Below are 13,574 nucleotides of genomic sequence, written 5' to 3' on the forward strand. Positions count from 1 at the left end.
CTCAGCAAAATACACCTCCCTCTATCCTCTCATTCCTTTTATTATCTTTCACATTGTAGTATTTTTAGAATTCTTTTCTTTAATATTGTCCTGTTGCAACTCAGGAATGCTTTTTATAAATGTATTTGATATTGGGGGAGTTTAAGAGTATTATTCTTTTCCCTTTTAAAAAGACTTAGTTTCATAAAAGTTATTTTGAAACTCTGGTTGTACTCCAAGCAAAGCTGTAAATGAATAATTTATTATTCTCCTCTTTTTATACTCATTTTAAGGTGAAACCACCTCAGCTCATCGATTTTCTGCAACAGAAAAAAGCAGAAGGTTACACTGTCATTGGCGTGGAGCAGACTGCCAAAAGTGTGGACCTGACGCAATACAGCTTTCCGGAGAGATCTCTGCTCTTGTTAGGGTAAGAAGATTCATTTGGAGTCTCAGTGTAGAAAATGCTTTCAAAAATTTTACAATTCACCATGACTCCTGACCTTATAGCCACATCAGGAGTTTTGACTTACATTTATGGAAAGATCTCTAGTTTTTGTTTTATTTCACCTGTTTGGGATGGTCACATGAACCTTAAATCAACCCACAAATCTGTTACTTATTTCCCTGGTGCCACAGACTTTACTTCATTTTGTTAATCTGACTCTTCAGTGACATTCAGGATATCTGAGAAAAAAAAAACTTATTACAAGAAAACTAACCTTTCTTCTTCCATTTTTCATCATCAGAAATGAACGTGAGGGAATTCCAGCCAATCTGATCCAGGAATTGGATGTTTGTGTGGAAATTCCTCAGCAGGGCATTATCCGCTCACTTAACGTCCATGTGAGTGGGGCTCTGCTGATTTGGGAATATACCAGACAGCAGCTGCTTAGGCATGAGGACACCGAGTCATGAACTTTGTGCCTTATCTGAGATGAATTATCGGTGCTCTTGAAACATTTTTTAAAAACTATGTGTACTAATGAAATCGATTATAAAATTTACTAGGATAATTTGTATTTTTTTCTTACCAACATAATGCCAAAACTTTTTCATGTGCCTTAAATATATCACTATATGTTGCCTCCTTGAATAAATATTTTTAGCTAAATTGCATTGCTTTGTTAATAAAATATTTTAAGTAACTGTGGAAATAAAACAATGTATTTTAAGAAAAGAACTCCTTTCACAGAAACTGGTATTGTCGGAAACGACTGTGATGGCAGTAAGGAGAATTACAGCAGCTGTTACCTTTGAACACCATACCTTTCCATCTTCAGGAGGCACAGTGGGGTAGACGCAAAAGTCCTGTGTGGAGGGGAGTCATTAGCCTCTGTTTGCTGCTTTATATGTGCTTAATCCAGGGAGGAAACACGCTTGGCAAGATGTTAAGGCAGCTTCCCTATAGAATTCATAATGCTCAGGTAATAGGTTTTAATTTCCTCTTAAAGCCATGAAATAGGCCACTATCGTTCATATCATTCAAAGTTTTGGAAAATTTTCATATACTGCCTTTGTTCAGAGAGTTCAGATAATGGTTAGAGAAATAGTCTGTATTTTGACAAATGTCCACATCGACGCAAAGACAGTGAATTATTCTTGCACATCATCACCAAGAGTAAGAGTGGAGCCCAGGAAGAGTCTGATTTACTGTTTCTGTTCTTCTGAGGGTGTTTTTGATATTGAGATTACTTTAAAATTTAATGGTGACCATTTATTACCATTACCATCCAGCAATGAACTTCAATCATGTCTGGGACCTTTTTAGTAATATTTAAACCTCAGAATCTGTTACCAGTATATATATATTTTTTTTCTTCTGTAGGTTTATTAAAATAATTTGGGTTTGACAGAAGAGTTGCAAAGATAGTACATAGTTTGCATATGGCCTTCACCCAGATGCCTCTATTAGGGTCTTACAGAATTGTGGACACTTACCCAAACTAGGAAATTAACATTGGTAATGGTTGCTGTTCACTAAACTGCAGTCTACAGATCTGACCTATCCTGAGATTTCTTATTTTCCCACTAATGTCCCTTCTCTGTTTCAGGACACTGCATCACATTAGGTGGTCCGGTCTCCTTAGTCTCTTGCAATCTCTGCCAGAATTTCCATCTTTCATGGTCTTCCCTGACTTTGACACTTTTGAGTCAGGTATTTTGTAAACATCTCATGATTTGGGTTTGTCTAATGTTTGTTTTCTCATGGTCAGACTGAGGTTTGGGGTTTTCAGAAGGACCCCCTGGTGATCACATTTCAGCATGACGTACTCCCCTGGTCATTTGTCAAGGCAGTGTTTGCCATGTTCTTCTCAATGAAGTTGCTATTTCTTAGTTTCCATGCTTTGTTAGAAGCCAGGTCACTAAGCCTAGCCTACACTCACAGGTAGAAAATAAACTTCACCTCTTGGAAGGAGGAGTATGAAAGACTGGGAGTAGTTGTTGAAAGTACCACAGTAATTAAGAAGTATTGTGAGAGACAGACTTGGAAGCTTGCTGATCAACTTTTTCCTGATTGTGTTGCCCACTCATTCTAGTACTCGTCCACGGGTGCTCCCCTGCAGTGTTCTCACGGCGATAATTGGTGTTTCCCTCATTTCCTCTACATTTAGGGCTTTGGATCCTTCTGTAAGGAATACTAGTCCCAGATTCAGTCATCTGTTCAGATCAGTGTGGATGGTTGGATCTTGTGTCCTTTCGACCTGTTCCCATTCTTCTAATTCTTTTTTTTTTTTTTCTTTTAGAACTTCTTACTCTCTGGTAGTATACAGTGCTCCAGGCACTTTCATTTTCTGCCCCCCAGTTCTAGAATCCAATAGTTCTCCAAGGAGCGCTGGTTGCTAGACGTGCTTGCTGCTGCTGGAGCATTGAGAAGCAGGCCTTCTCGGTGGATGGAGCTAGGGAATCTAGGTGTCTACAGCCCATGTGCGCACAAGTGCAATGTCTAGATGTGAATATGAATGTGAATTCTTAGTTCCACAAGGTTAATCCTGACATTCATTTATTTTTAACTGCTTTTTCTGACTTAAACACACTCCTCGTTAGTGTACTTTGAGAGTTGCTGAACCAGAACTCTGTTAAATTTCACAGAGTTAAAAAAAAAAAAATTAAAAAAAAAAAATTAGCAGAGTTTGTAAGTTCTTTTGGTCTGTAGCCTTACAGGATCCTGTCAGAACACCGTTTTGCAAAGTTATTTAGATCAGCTTCATTCTTATCCACCTCCCGTGAGTTCATGTCCTGTATTTATAATATAATTATATTCATTTATCACAGTCTACATTCTAAATGAGAATCCCTCCAAAATCCTGGTTGATCTTACTTTAATATACATGCAATCATAGTCACTCATGAGTGTGTACAGTTCTTTGGGTTTTGATGAGTGCATACTCACAAATCCACCACCAGTGACATAAAGACCATTTAAACACCTAAAAATTCCTTGGTGTGACCCCCTCATAGTTGATCCTTTAACCCATTCCCAACCACTGATCTGTTTTCTGTACTTATTTTGCCTTTTCCAAAATCCTGTAAATGAAGCATATACTACATCGCCTTTTGGGTCTGGCTTCTTACAGAAAAATGTATAGAAGGTTCATCCATATTGCTACACGATACACATTCCCTTTTTATTGCTGAGTAGTAGTCTATTGTTAGATGTAGCTGTTTTTTCCACTCCTCTGTTGTAGGAATCTGGGTTGTTTCCAGTCTTTGGCAATTATAAATAGTGAAGCTGCTATAGACATAGGTTTTGTTTTCAGTTCCTTTGGTAGAATACCTAGGAGTATGATTGCTGGGTCATAAGGTAAGCATAAGTTTAACTTTATAAGAAATTCCAAACTGTTTTCCTTTTCCAAAGGGGTTTTATTGGTTTTCATTCCCATCAGTGAAAATAAGTTTCTGTTGCTCTGTAGCCCTATTAGCACTTATAACCATCAGCTTTTTAAATTATTCTGATAAGTGGGTAGTGATAGAGCATCCTGGTTTTAATTTGCATTACTCTACTAATATGGAGGATCTTTTCCTAATATATTAGTTATTATTCAGTACTATGAATAGACATATGACAATATTCACATAATTTGTCCATTTTTTAAAGCCTGGGTGATTTCCTTTTAAGAGTTTTAAGAATTCTTTATTGGATACAAGGTCTTTATGACATCTGACTTATAAATATTTTCTCCCAGTCTGTAATTTATCTTTTTCTTAACAGAATCTTTTACAGAGAAAACATTTTTAGTTTTTATAAAGTTCAGCTTTTATAAAACTTTTTTCCCGTGGACTGCGTTTTTGATATTGTGATCTAAAACTTATTATTTTCAAACCTAAAATGCAGAATTCCTCTCTGTTTTCTTCTAGAAGTTTTATATTTTGCATTTAGGGCTATAATCCATTTTGAGTTTGTTTTTAATAAGATGTGAGGTGTGTTAAGGTTCATTTCGTCTCATATGGATGTGTACTTGGAAGCACCATTTGTTGAAAAGATGATTCTTTCTCCACTGAGTTACCTTTGTTCAAACTCAGCCAACTCTATTCATATATATATTTCTGAACTCTCTTTTCTGTTCTACTAAATTGGGGGTCAGTCCTTTGCCAATACCATAGTTTTGATTACTCTACCTTTAGAATAAGCCTTGAAATCACGTAATATGAATCATCTAAGTCTGTTCTTTTCAAAACTGTTTGGGCTATTTCAGTCCTTTGCCTTTCCATGCAAGTTTTAGAGTCAGCTTGTCAATAGTGTCTAACACAAAAAAAAGCTTGCTGGGATTTTGATCAGGATTCTGTTGAACAAATTGGGAGAATTTAACATTATATTAAGAATAGTTTTCCAGTCCTTGACTACAGTGTATCTAATTAGATCTTCTCTGACTTTAAGTATTTTGTGCTTTAATAGTTCTCAGATATAGGTCCTATACATAGGAATACTTTATACCAAGTATTCCTTTTATTTTTTTTAAGTGCCACTATAAATGGTCCATTTTTTATCTTATGTTCCAATTATTCCATTCTGGTTTACAGGAATAGGTTTTCTTTTGTATGCTGACCTTGTTTCTTGCCATCTAAGGTTCACTTAGTTCTAGGAACTTCTCAGTTTTGTTTTTTAAGTTTTTATTTATTCATGAGACACAGATACATAGGCAGAGGGAGAAGCAGGCTCCTCATGGGGAGCCTGATGCAGGACCATTCTAGATGCCATGAAGAACATCCATGACTCATGGGAAGAGGTGAAAATAATCAGCATTAACTGGAGTTTGGAAGAAGTGGATTCTAACCCCCGACGGATGACTCTGAGTGGTTCAGAGCTTCAGGGGAGGAAGTCACTGCAGCTGTGGTGGAAGCAGTAAGAGAACTGGAGTCTGAAGATGGGATTGAGTTGCTGCAAATCTCACGATCAAATTTGAAGGGATGAGTTATTCCTTATGGAGGAACAAAGTGGTTTCTTGAGATGGAACCTACTCCCGGTGTGAAGACGGTTGAAATGGCAGCAAAGGATTTAGAATATTACCTAAGCTTAGTTGATAAGCAGTGGCAGGATGTGAGAGGACTCCAATTTCGAAACAAATTCTACCGTGGGTAAAAGGCTGTCAAACAGCATAAGGTGTTAAGAGAAATCACTTGTGAAAGGAAGAGTCCATCTTCATTACTTTTAAGAAAAGGCCAGAGTGACCCACCCTTTGGCAACCACCACCTTGAGTAGCCATCCACATCAAGACACTCTACCAGCAAAAGAAGTATGGCTCGCTGAAGGCTCAGATGATGGTTGGCATTTTTTTTAAGGTGTGTGCATGTTTTTTTTTAGACCTAATGCTATTGTGTGCTTAAGATTTCAGTATAGTATATAACTTTACTATGCACTGAGAAATTTTAAAAAACTCACCTGACTTGCTTTATTGTAGTGGTCTAAAACTGAATCTGCAATATCTCCAAGGTATGCCTGTATTTAGATCTGTAATATTCACCTACTACTCCAACCGAAAAAAAAAAAAAAAAAAGGACATGTGTTTTTATAATAGGCTTTAATTTTTCTTCAAATATACCTTTCTTACTAAAACTAAGCATATTTCATACCATTTCAATTCTTCATAGTATGAATGATGGAATCCGTTAGTTGATCATTTTAAAGAGCGGTGTATGTGGAACAGTCCTGTTGTTCACCATGATTCAAACTACTACTGTCCCATAGTCCATGGAGCATTTTTGCCAAGGTCAGAAATAATAATTTCAACCATTCTGAAAAGTTCAGGAACAGCCTAGGACTTTGCAGTTGTTTTTGAAGGCTGGAATTGTCCTGCTTCAAATTTTTCTTTGAACTTTAAGTAGTCTCTTCTTTTATCAAAATATTTTATCTGTTAAGAAAAAAGTGTTTGAAATAAGGGCAAGTTTTGCAGCTGACTTAAATGTTAACAACTTATCAACATAAGTTGAGTAAGTGGCATAAGTGATTTGTATTCTAGAAATCATTCTGAATCAAATGCCTATGATGTAGAAGAGTCCCCACAGAAGGTGTAGACCCAGTGAGCCCTAACCCTTTCTGAGTTATAGATCCTGTTGAGAATTCAAATAACCCATGAACCTTCTGCAGAAATTTCCCTGTGCTTGGACTTGTGAACCTTGCCATGTGGGCTCAGAGAGTTCATAGACCATAAAACTTCATGATTTAAAGACACTGTATAATTTTTTGTTTGTTTGTTTTTTTAAGATTTTACTTATTCATGAGAGACAGAGAGGCAGAGACATAGGGAGAGGGGGAAGCAGGCTCCATGCAGGGAGCCTGACGTGGGATTAGATCCTGGGATTCCCAAGATCAGGCCCCGGGCCAAAGGCGGCACTAAACCGCTGAGCCACCAGGGCTGCCCTGTACAAGTTTTTCTTATCAACTGTAAGTTCAGCAAATTTTGTAGTTTATCAGCTGTGATCATTTATCTCATCCAGAAACACACATTGTAACAAATAGTTAAATATTGTATTTATAAATTGGGTGGATGGTAAAACTTTAATAAAGACTTTATCTTTTTTATATCCTTCTCTTGCCATAGGGGATTTGAAGTACCTTAAAGCCCCATGTCCTGAAACAGTAAAACTACCATAGAAAATCAAGGTCACAGACAAAACTGTCACAGTTTCTATATCTGAGCTGCTTTGCAAACAAGGCAGAGACAGAACACCATTCTCACTGTCAGGATAAAAAAAAAACACTAGTTCTTCTGTTAAAAGCTTTTTAACTCCACTGAATAACTTAAGAATTAAAGTCTATGTGAAAGTTAGACTGAGAATGTATACTTCTGTCTCAAGCTGACATGCGAGGGACAGATAAGCCAGGTATAGAGTTAAAATTTCTCCTGAGGAGACAACAGCCATGGAATGTTCTAACAGTCCCCTCTGACTATGGCTTTCTTGCTGGCCAAGAAACCTTGTCCTCTGAAAACCAAAGACTATCAGAAATGTATTATATCAATAAAAATGGAATCTCCTACCTTTGCTTAGGGGATCTAAGGCAATCTAACACAAGGAAGCAGCCTTGATTTCCAGCCCAGGAGCAAGATCTCAGATAAGGGATTTCTGAACATGACATTCATCTTTAAGAAAATAGGACCCTGGGTCCCTTCTCAGTCCAGAGCAGACAATGACCTGTTTATATGCAGCACTGCTTTGAGCTTATCAGAGCATGGCTTCATTTCACTTTTACCTAACTTCCACCCTGCCCTGAAATCCTCTGATGACTCCTTTCCTGTGCTTGGGAGATGTGCACAGTTTCTCTGATGTGCACTCTCCCTGGTTACCAGACCCCAGGGTACCTCCCCCCGTTGGCTAGGATGGGTATTCTGCATAAAAGACACCACAGGAAGAAGTGGACAGTGTCTGTACATTTGTGTTAACAGATCTTTGCGACAGATCCTGTCACATCTCCAACTGCCTATCCAATAATTCCATGGAGATGTCCTATTAGCACGTTGGTCCCCACTCATCCCGAACCAAGCTCTTTTTCAAATGCGTTTCTCTTAATACTTCTTTCAGTGAATGCACCTCTATCCACCTAAATGCTTCGATCCCACTCCCTCTCCATAACACCAGACAGGCCCTCGTTTCTCATTCGGACTGTTGTAATAGGACTTGAACCAGTTTCTCTACCCTCCTTAATTCACCGGCCACACCGCTGCCAAATATGATCTTTTGTGAAACCCAAATCTGGTCATGTCCCTTGCTGGAAGGTGTTTCAGGGCAACCCTACAGACTTTAAGCTCCACATCCACCTTCTCAAACAAGGCTGTCCATGGCTTATTCTCTACCACCTGTCAGTCCTTTCTGAATCTGCCACCAGTCCCTGAAATGCTGGCAGTTCAGCACTGCTCTGGTTCCCGATGTGCTTATTTCTTGTGCGCCGTGCTTCTATGCCTTTGCATGGCCCACACTCTGCCTGGACCGCTCTCCACTCCAGCTTTCCCCTCCTCAGTTAACATTCGAGGATCCTCAACATGGGGCATGTGACCTCTCTAGAGGCTCAGGAGCCAAGGAGCACTGACTGAGAAGGACTGTATACACGTGATGCTGGTATCCCTGAGCTGTTACAGGAGAGGCAGAAAGCAGCACCAATGCCAGAACACTGGGATTTCTGAAAGTGACATTGGGATCAAGTGTCGTGGATAATGCTGGGATGAATGATGGATCTCATCCCTGCTCCTTCCTCAGTGAAGAACCAACAGGACTTTCAACAGGCCTGTTACACAAGTTAGGCTACTGAGCGCCATCAAAGCAGCAAAGCACTAGAGAAGAGAAATTCATTCTGGTGACAGCATTTTAGTTGTATGGCATACTTACTATGTAACACATTTATTTACTACTTACTGCTTAGCTGACCTCGAACAAAGTCTGAGCCTTAGTTCCTACTGTATAAAACAGACACACAGGTAGGAGACTGAATGAAAATTAAAGCTAATAAAAAAAAAAATGCCTCAGACTGGACCCAAACAATACTTTTATGACCCCCTTTCCCCCCACGTACCTCCCCCTTCTCACACTTGGCTCTGGAAAAGTCTCTCTGTTTCTAGTGTATGGCTACTGGGTACAACTTCAACAGGCAATCTCTGAGCAGAGCTCATAGGTGAGCGGGGAGCAGGCTCAGAAGGAACACTATGGAAGAACTGTGAGAGTGTTCTAAACACCTACAACAAACACAACACTATCAAAAGCTGCAGAAGTCAGCTGGAACACTTTGCTACACTGCCTCCCTCCTCAGTTGGGGTCTGCTACAGCTTTGCAGACTGCTCACTAAACCAGCACTCCTGTCCTATTGCTTGCATGGCTCCATGTCCGCATGGTCAGTCCTGCAGCTTGGATCTCTCAGCTCCTTAACCTCGTCAGTGATCTTGTCCTGCAACCTGTCTCATCCCAGGATCAGCTTCTCCCTAATCCCCCCATTCTGAGTAGCCAATTCTCCAATCACTGCTTCTTCCTTTTCTCTGTAGGACCCTAATGCTGACAACCCACTGACCCCACCACCTTTCCACGGATTCCCTCTCTATCCTCCCAGGTCCCCTTCCTGCCAAACTCAGAGCTCTCCAGTAGCTTCCTATAGCACTCCGAGTAAATACCACTGGCCCTGGCCTCCTATCACCTCTTTGACCCTAACTTCTGCTACTCTCTCCTTGCTGTTCCTTAAACAACCTGGGCCTGCCCCCACTGCAGGGCTGCTGTGTTGTCCTGCTTCCCTCCTGAGGATGCTCATTCAGTTAAAGGCAGAGGCCCTGGCCTCTGGGACTGTGCTGATGTTGGTGTCTTTCATTGAGGTTAGGAGCACAGACGAGAGGCCTGCTGGGTATAGGATGGATAAGCATTCAGTCTCATATATGCAGAGGTCAAAGTTAGTCCTGTGAGCACCTAAACATCTGAACCTGTTAAGCAGCTTTAGCTCAGCAAGTGCCTCTGGTTGGAGAAAGGGCCAGGCTGGAGCTGCAGGCTCGGCATCAACACCTGAGACCAGACTGCCTTGAGGTAGTGAACAGCTTAGAAGAGCCCTGGCATTTAAGAGATGCACAGGATAGTTCCCCAAGAGGCATGGCCGCTAGACATGGAGGAGGAAGACTAGGGGAAGGAATCATAATGGCATCCAAGGAGATAGCACTTTGTATTTAAATAACTACAGTTATGACTAAGTTTCTAGAACACCATGCTCATGTTTCCAGACCTCCAAGCTCAAATCCAGGCTCTGCACTTACCGGTGACTTCATTTCAATGCACCTGTGTCCTTGTCTGCAAAACTAGGTGACAGTTACCATGAGGAATAGCAGAGTTGGAGGACACCTCTGAAGTGCTCAGAGCACATACTCAGTAGATGAGCTGTGCCCAGGACAGAGTACCCTGGAACAGTGCGGCCCCCTGGGCATGGCACTCAGCCAGTGCCAAGTGGAAGGGACAGAGAATAAGGAAGCAACTGAATGGCTGTAAAAAATCCTTTATGATACAGAGAACAGGAGCTGCCCAGAAAGTAGGGGAGTGGGAGGGTCTGCTAATCACCAGGCTCGAGAGAAAGCACGGAGTTTCCAAGGAGAGAGAAAGGCTAAAAACAGGATGAAGTGTGACTTTCCAGAGCGGCTAAGACAGAGATTCCCATCCATGGTTATCAGAATCACCTGTAGAGCCAGAGCTGTTTCAAAAGCTCAAGTTCTATTTCTAGATATTCAGTAAATCTGAGGTGAGGTCTAGCACACAACTCTTTAAAAAATCTCCACATAATTATGACATGTCACCTGAGTGGGAAATCATGGCAAGGCTGGCAAAAGTCAAGTCTCACGGGGACAAAATTCTCCTGGGAAAATGTGGGGATGGGGTGAGAACAATCCACCACCAACACCCTGGCCCCCACGGCCCCTGTCCTGTCCTGCTCTCAGGGACCAAGGGGCTGGAGAGCCCAGTGAGAAAAGGAAAGCACAGGCAGTAAAGGCCACTCAAGGACTTGGGTCTGCGTCAGCCCAAGCACCCACATTCTCCACCTACTTCTTAAATCACGAGTTCTCGGTGCATCAATCCTAATGGGAAAACCAGGGATGTATAACATTTTTTTTTGCCTAAATCATTATACAGTGCAATCACAAAACCCCATACTTAACAGGTTTCTGTTTCTAAGTCAAGTGAGACACTGAATCTTCATAGGAATCCCATGAGATCGGTTGCATTATGCTATTTTACAGAAGACTTAATCTAAAGCAACCTCTTCTGACTGCATTCACTCCCAGTGTAGCCCTCCAGGATGATCCCCACCCCTCTGGTCTCCTGCACCCCACCTCCACCTCATCTAAAAATGTGAGGTGTGACCATGAAGACCCTAAACCATGTCCTCTGTAAGGTGAGCCGTCCTCACAGCTTTGTGGCATACTCTGCAGCAGCATGACGGAGAGGAAAAGCACAAACAGGTTTAAATCTTAGGTCGGCCAGCCGGGCCTGACTCTGAATCACAATTCTGCCTCTGACCAATACTGAACAAGACGTGCCCTGACCCTCAGAGGCCTCCCCCAGAAACGGAGAGCAAACCAGACACCTGAAAGGACGTGGATACAGGAGTGTCACGCACTGCAAACAGGACATTCCCTGAGCTCCATGTGAGTTCCCCTCTCCAGCCCTCTCCCAGAGGAAGGACGGGCAGCGCAGAGCAGGGGAGCACCTGTCAGGGAGGCGCTGGGGGCAGCTGCGGGCAGTTCCATCCTGGGAACGTCCTCCTACTTCCTAACCACTCCTAATGCTTTGGTTAAATGACCATACGATTTGGGGCGGGCAACAGGGAATGCTTTATTTCTGATAGTAGCTCTACGCCAGTGAATCGCCCAACTCTCGCCCAAGACTAAATATTGTTCTTAAGACCCTGGAGAAATCTACCAACTTAGAGGATCGGAATTTTTGGTCACTGTTCCAAGACCACTGAGAACAAACCTGTAAGTGTCAGGTGACGTTTCGCCGACTGTCGGCCTGCTAACGCGGCATCGACAGGGCTGCGTCCGCAGCTCACACCCCCTCGCGCGGCGCGCGCCGCCTCCACCGCCTCCCGCACACGCCGAGCCCCACGCGCGGGGACAGCCCGCGCGCGCCTTACCCACTGCTGGGGACAACGGGCCTCGAAGGAGCTTCTTAACTTCTCGCACCGAGACGCGTCCTCTGTGTTGTCGTCCAGACACCTCCAGTACTCATCCCGGGCTCCCCAGCAAGCCTGCCTCTCCTTCATGGACGGGGCCGCCATGTCCGACGCTCGGGCTGGGCTGTCGGCCAAAAAGCACTGACGTTAACCAGGAACCCGTCGTCCGAGACCGGGCGGCCCTTGCTCCCACCCAGGGCCGCCGCGATGCACCTGAAATCCGTCGCGTCTAAGCTCACGAGACCGTAAGGCGCTCGCGTTCCAGGCGTGTCTCCCACACCCAAGCCGGGCCGCTGGCGGCTGGGGCTCAGGGGGCGCGGCGCCCGCTCCCAAGGTGGAGCAGGTGGAGCCCAAGCGCTCGGGCGCGACCAGCCGGCAGGGCCGCGCCGGGCCCACCTGCTCCCCTCGGCGCCGACGGGAGGAGAGGGTCGTGAAAGCCACACACCGGGAAAGGAGGGCGTGCGCGGCCGCCCCGGCGCCGGGGGCCCGCCCCGCCCGGCGGGGGCTCGACCCGCGGAGGACTCACCACGCAAGAGAGCGCTTCCAGCGGCGAACCCGCCAGCCGGCGCGGGGCGACCCCGACGGGATCCCGTTCACCGCGCGAGGAGGGCGGGACTTCCGGCCCCGCCGTCTCACCTACGGCGGCGACTTCCTTCCGGACCTGCGGGGCGGGCGAGGGAGGCGGGGCCCGCGGCGCGCGGCGGTGGCGGTGGCGGTGGAGGCGGGGCGGGGCGGGGCGGCGTCGCAGCTCCGGCGGCCTCAGCCCTACCGGTGGGCCGGTGCCTTTCCCCCGAGGCTTTTAGCCGCTGTGAGGGCCTGTGCTTTCGGGAATCTAATTTTCTATGTGTCTCTCTGCCCGCGCCGCCCGGAAGGCTTGACTTCGGAGCCCCGCTGGACAAGGCGGCTTGGGGTGGACATTTGCCCCCGAGGGCTGCGAGCTGGACAGTTGCAGAGCTGACAGCTTAGCTCCGAGCTTCCTCCGTAGCGGTGCGCGCGCGCGCGTGTGTGTGTGGGGGGTGGGGGTGGGGGGAGCTCGACCCGGGGGAGTCTGCAAGCAAGTGAACCAAGCTGCGAGCCCGAGGCCTCGACCTCCTCGTCCCCCGGTCGAGGTTCATCCTGGTTCGTTCCTCCACGTCGTCACCTTACCTTGAACTCCAGTGGCTTCTCTGGATGGAAGATTTGGAGATGTCTAGCGAAAGAATGTGAAACCTAAGCTCCGTTCCGCAGCGATGTGACAGCTAAAATGGGAGCCTGATGAGAGTTCACAGGCAGGATCTGTGGACTCAGATCTGAAATTTGTGGAAGGCAGTACAGGTCGGTCAGGGGAATGTGGAAAATACATAGTTGCATTAAAAAAATTTTTACTCATGGCTTTTTTACTCCTCAAGCACCAAGGTATTTTTAAAAAAGGAATGAAAAGAGCTGCTCCAGATATTTTGAAAGGATGCTATTGTTTTTTTTAAGATTGACT

The 13,574-nt window shown here is 44.5% G+C and overlaps 2 protein-coding genes across 10 annotated transcripts in view; one reads left to right on the forward strand and one right to left on the reverse strand.

Moving 5' to 3' along the window:
• TARBP1 (tRNA guanosine 2 -O-methyltransferase TARBP1) overlaps positions 1-1,093 on the forward strand; it is an 83,416-nt gene extending 82,323 nt beyond the window's left edge. For all 8 annotated transcript variants that reach the window (XR_012001074.1, XR_012001075.1, XR_012001077.1 and 5 more), the window contains 2 exons: positions 273-409; positions 729-1,093. Coding sequence is in view for 4 of the 8 variants with exons in the window: in XM_026008775.2 (XP_025864560.2) it covers positions 273-409; positions 729-897 (306 nt within the window). In the remaining 4 variants the exon portion in view is untranslated. The remainder of the gene's footprint in view (positions 1-272; positions 410-728) is intronic.
• The window catches only part of COA6 (cytochrome c oxidase assembly factor 6), a 43,286-nt gene extending 30,213 nt beyond the window's left edge, over positions 1-13,073 (reverse strand). For both annotated transcript variants that reach the window (XM_072755950.1, XM_026008710.2), the window contains exons 1-4: positions 12,630-13,073; positions 12,065-12,227; positions 6,052-6,329; positions 5,861-5,945 (exon numbers count right to left, since the gene is read on the reverse strand). In XM_072755950.1, the coding sequence (XP_072612051.1) occupies positions 6,234-6,329; positions 12,065-12,208 (240 nt within the window). In that variant the 5' untranslated portion in view covers positions 12,209-12,227; positions 12,630-13,073 and the 3' untranslated portion in view covers positions 5,861-5,945; positions 6,052-6,233. The remainder of the gene's footprint in view (positions 1-5,860; positions 5,946-6,051; positions 6,330-12,064; positions 12,228-12,629) is intronic.
• Positions 13,074-13,574: the final 501 nt, after the last annotated feature.

This window comes from Vulpes vulpes, chromosome 4 (assembly GCF_048418805.1).
Source record: "Vulpes vulpes isolate BD-2025 chromosome 4, VulVul3, whole genome shotgun sequence".
In the NCBI taxonomy this organism is placed as follows: domain Eukaryota; kingdom Metazoa; phylum Chordata; class Mammalia; order Carnivora; family Canidae; genus Vulpes; species Vulpes vulpes.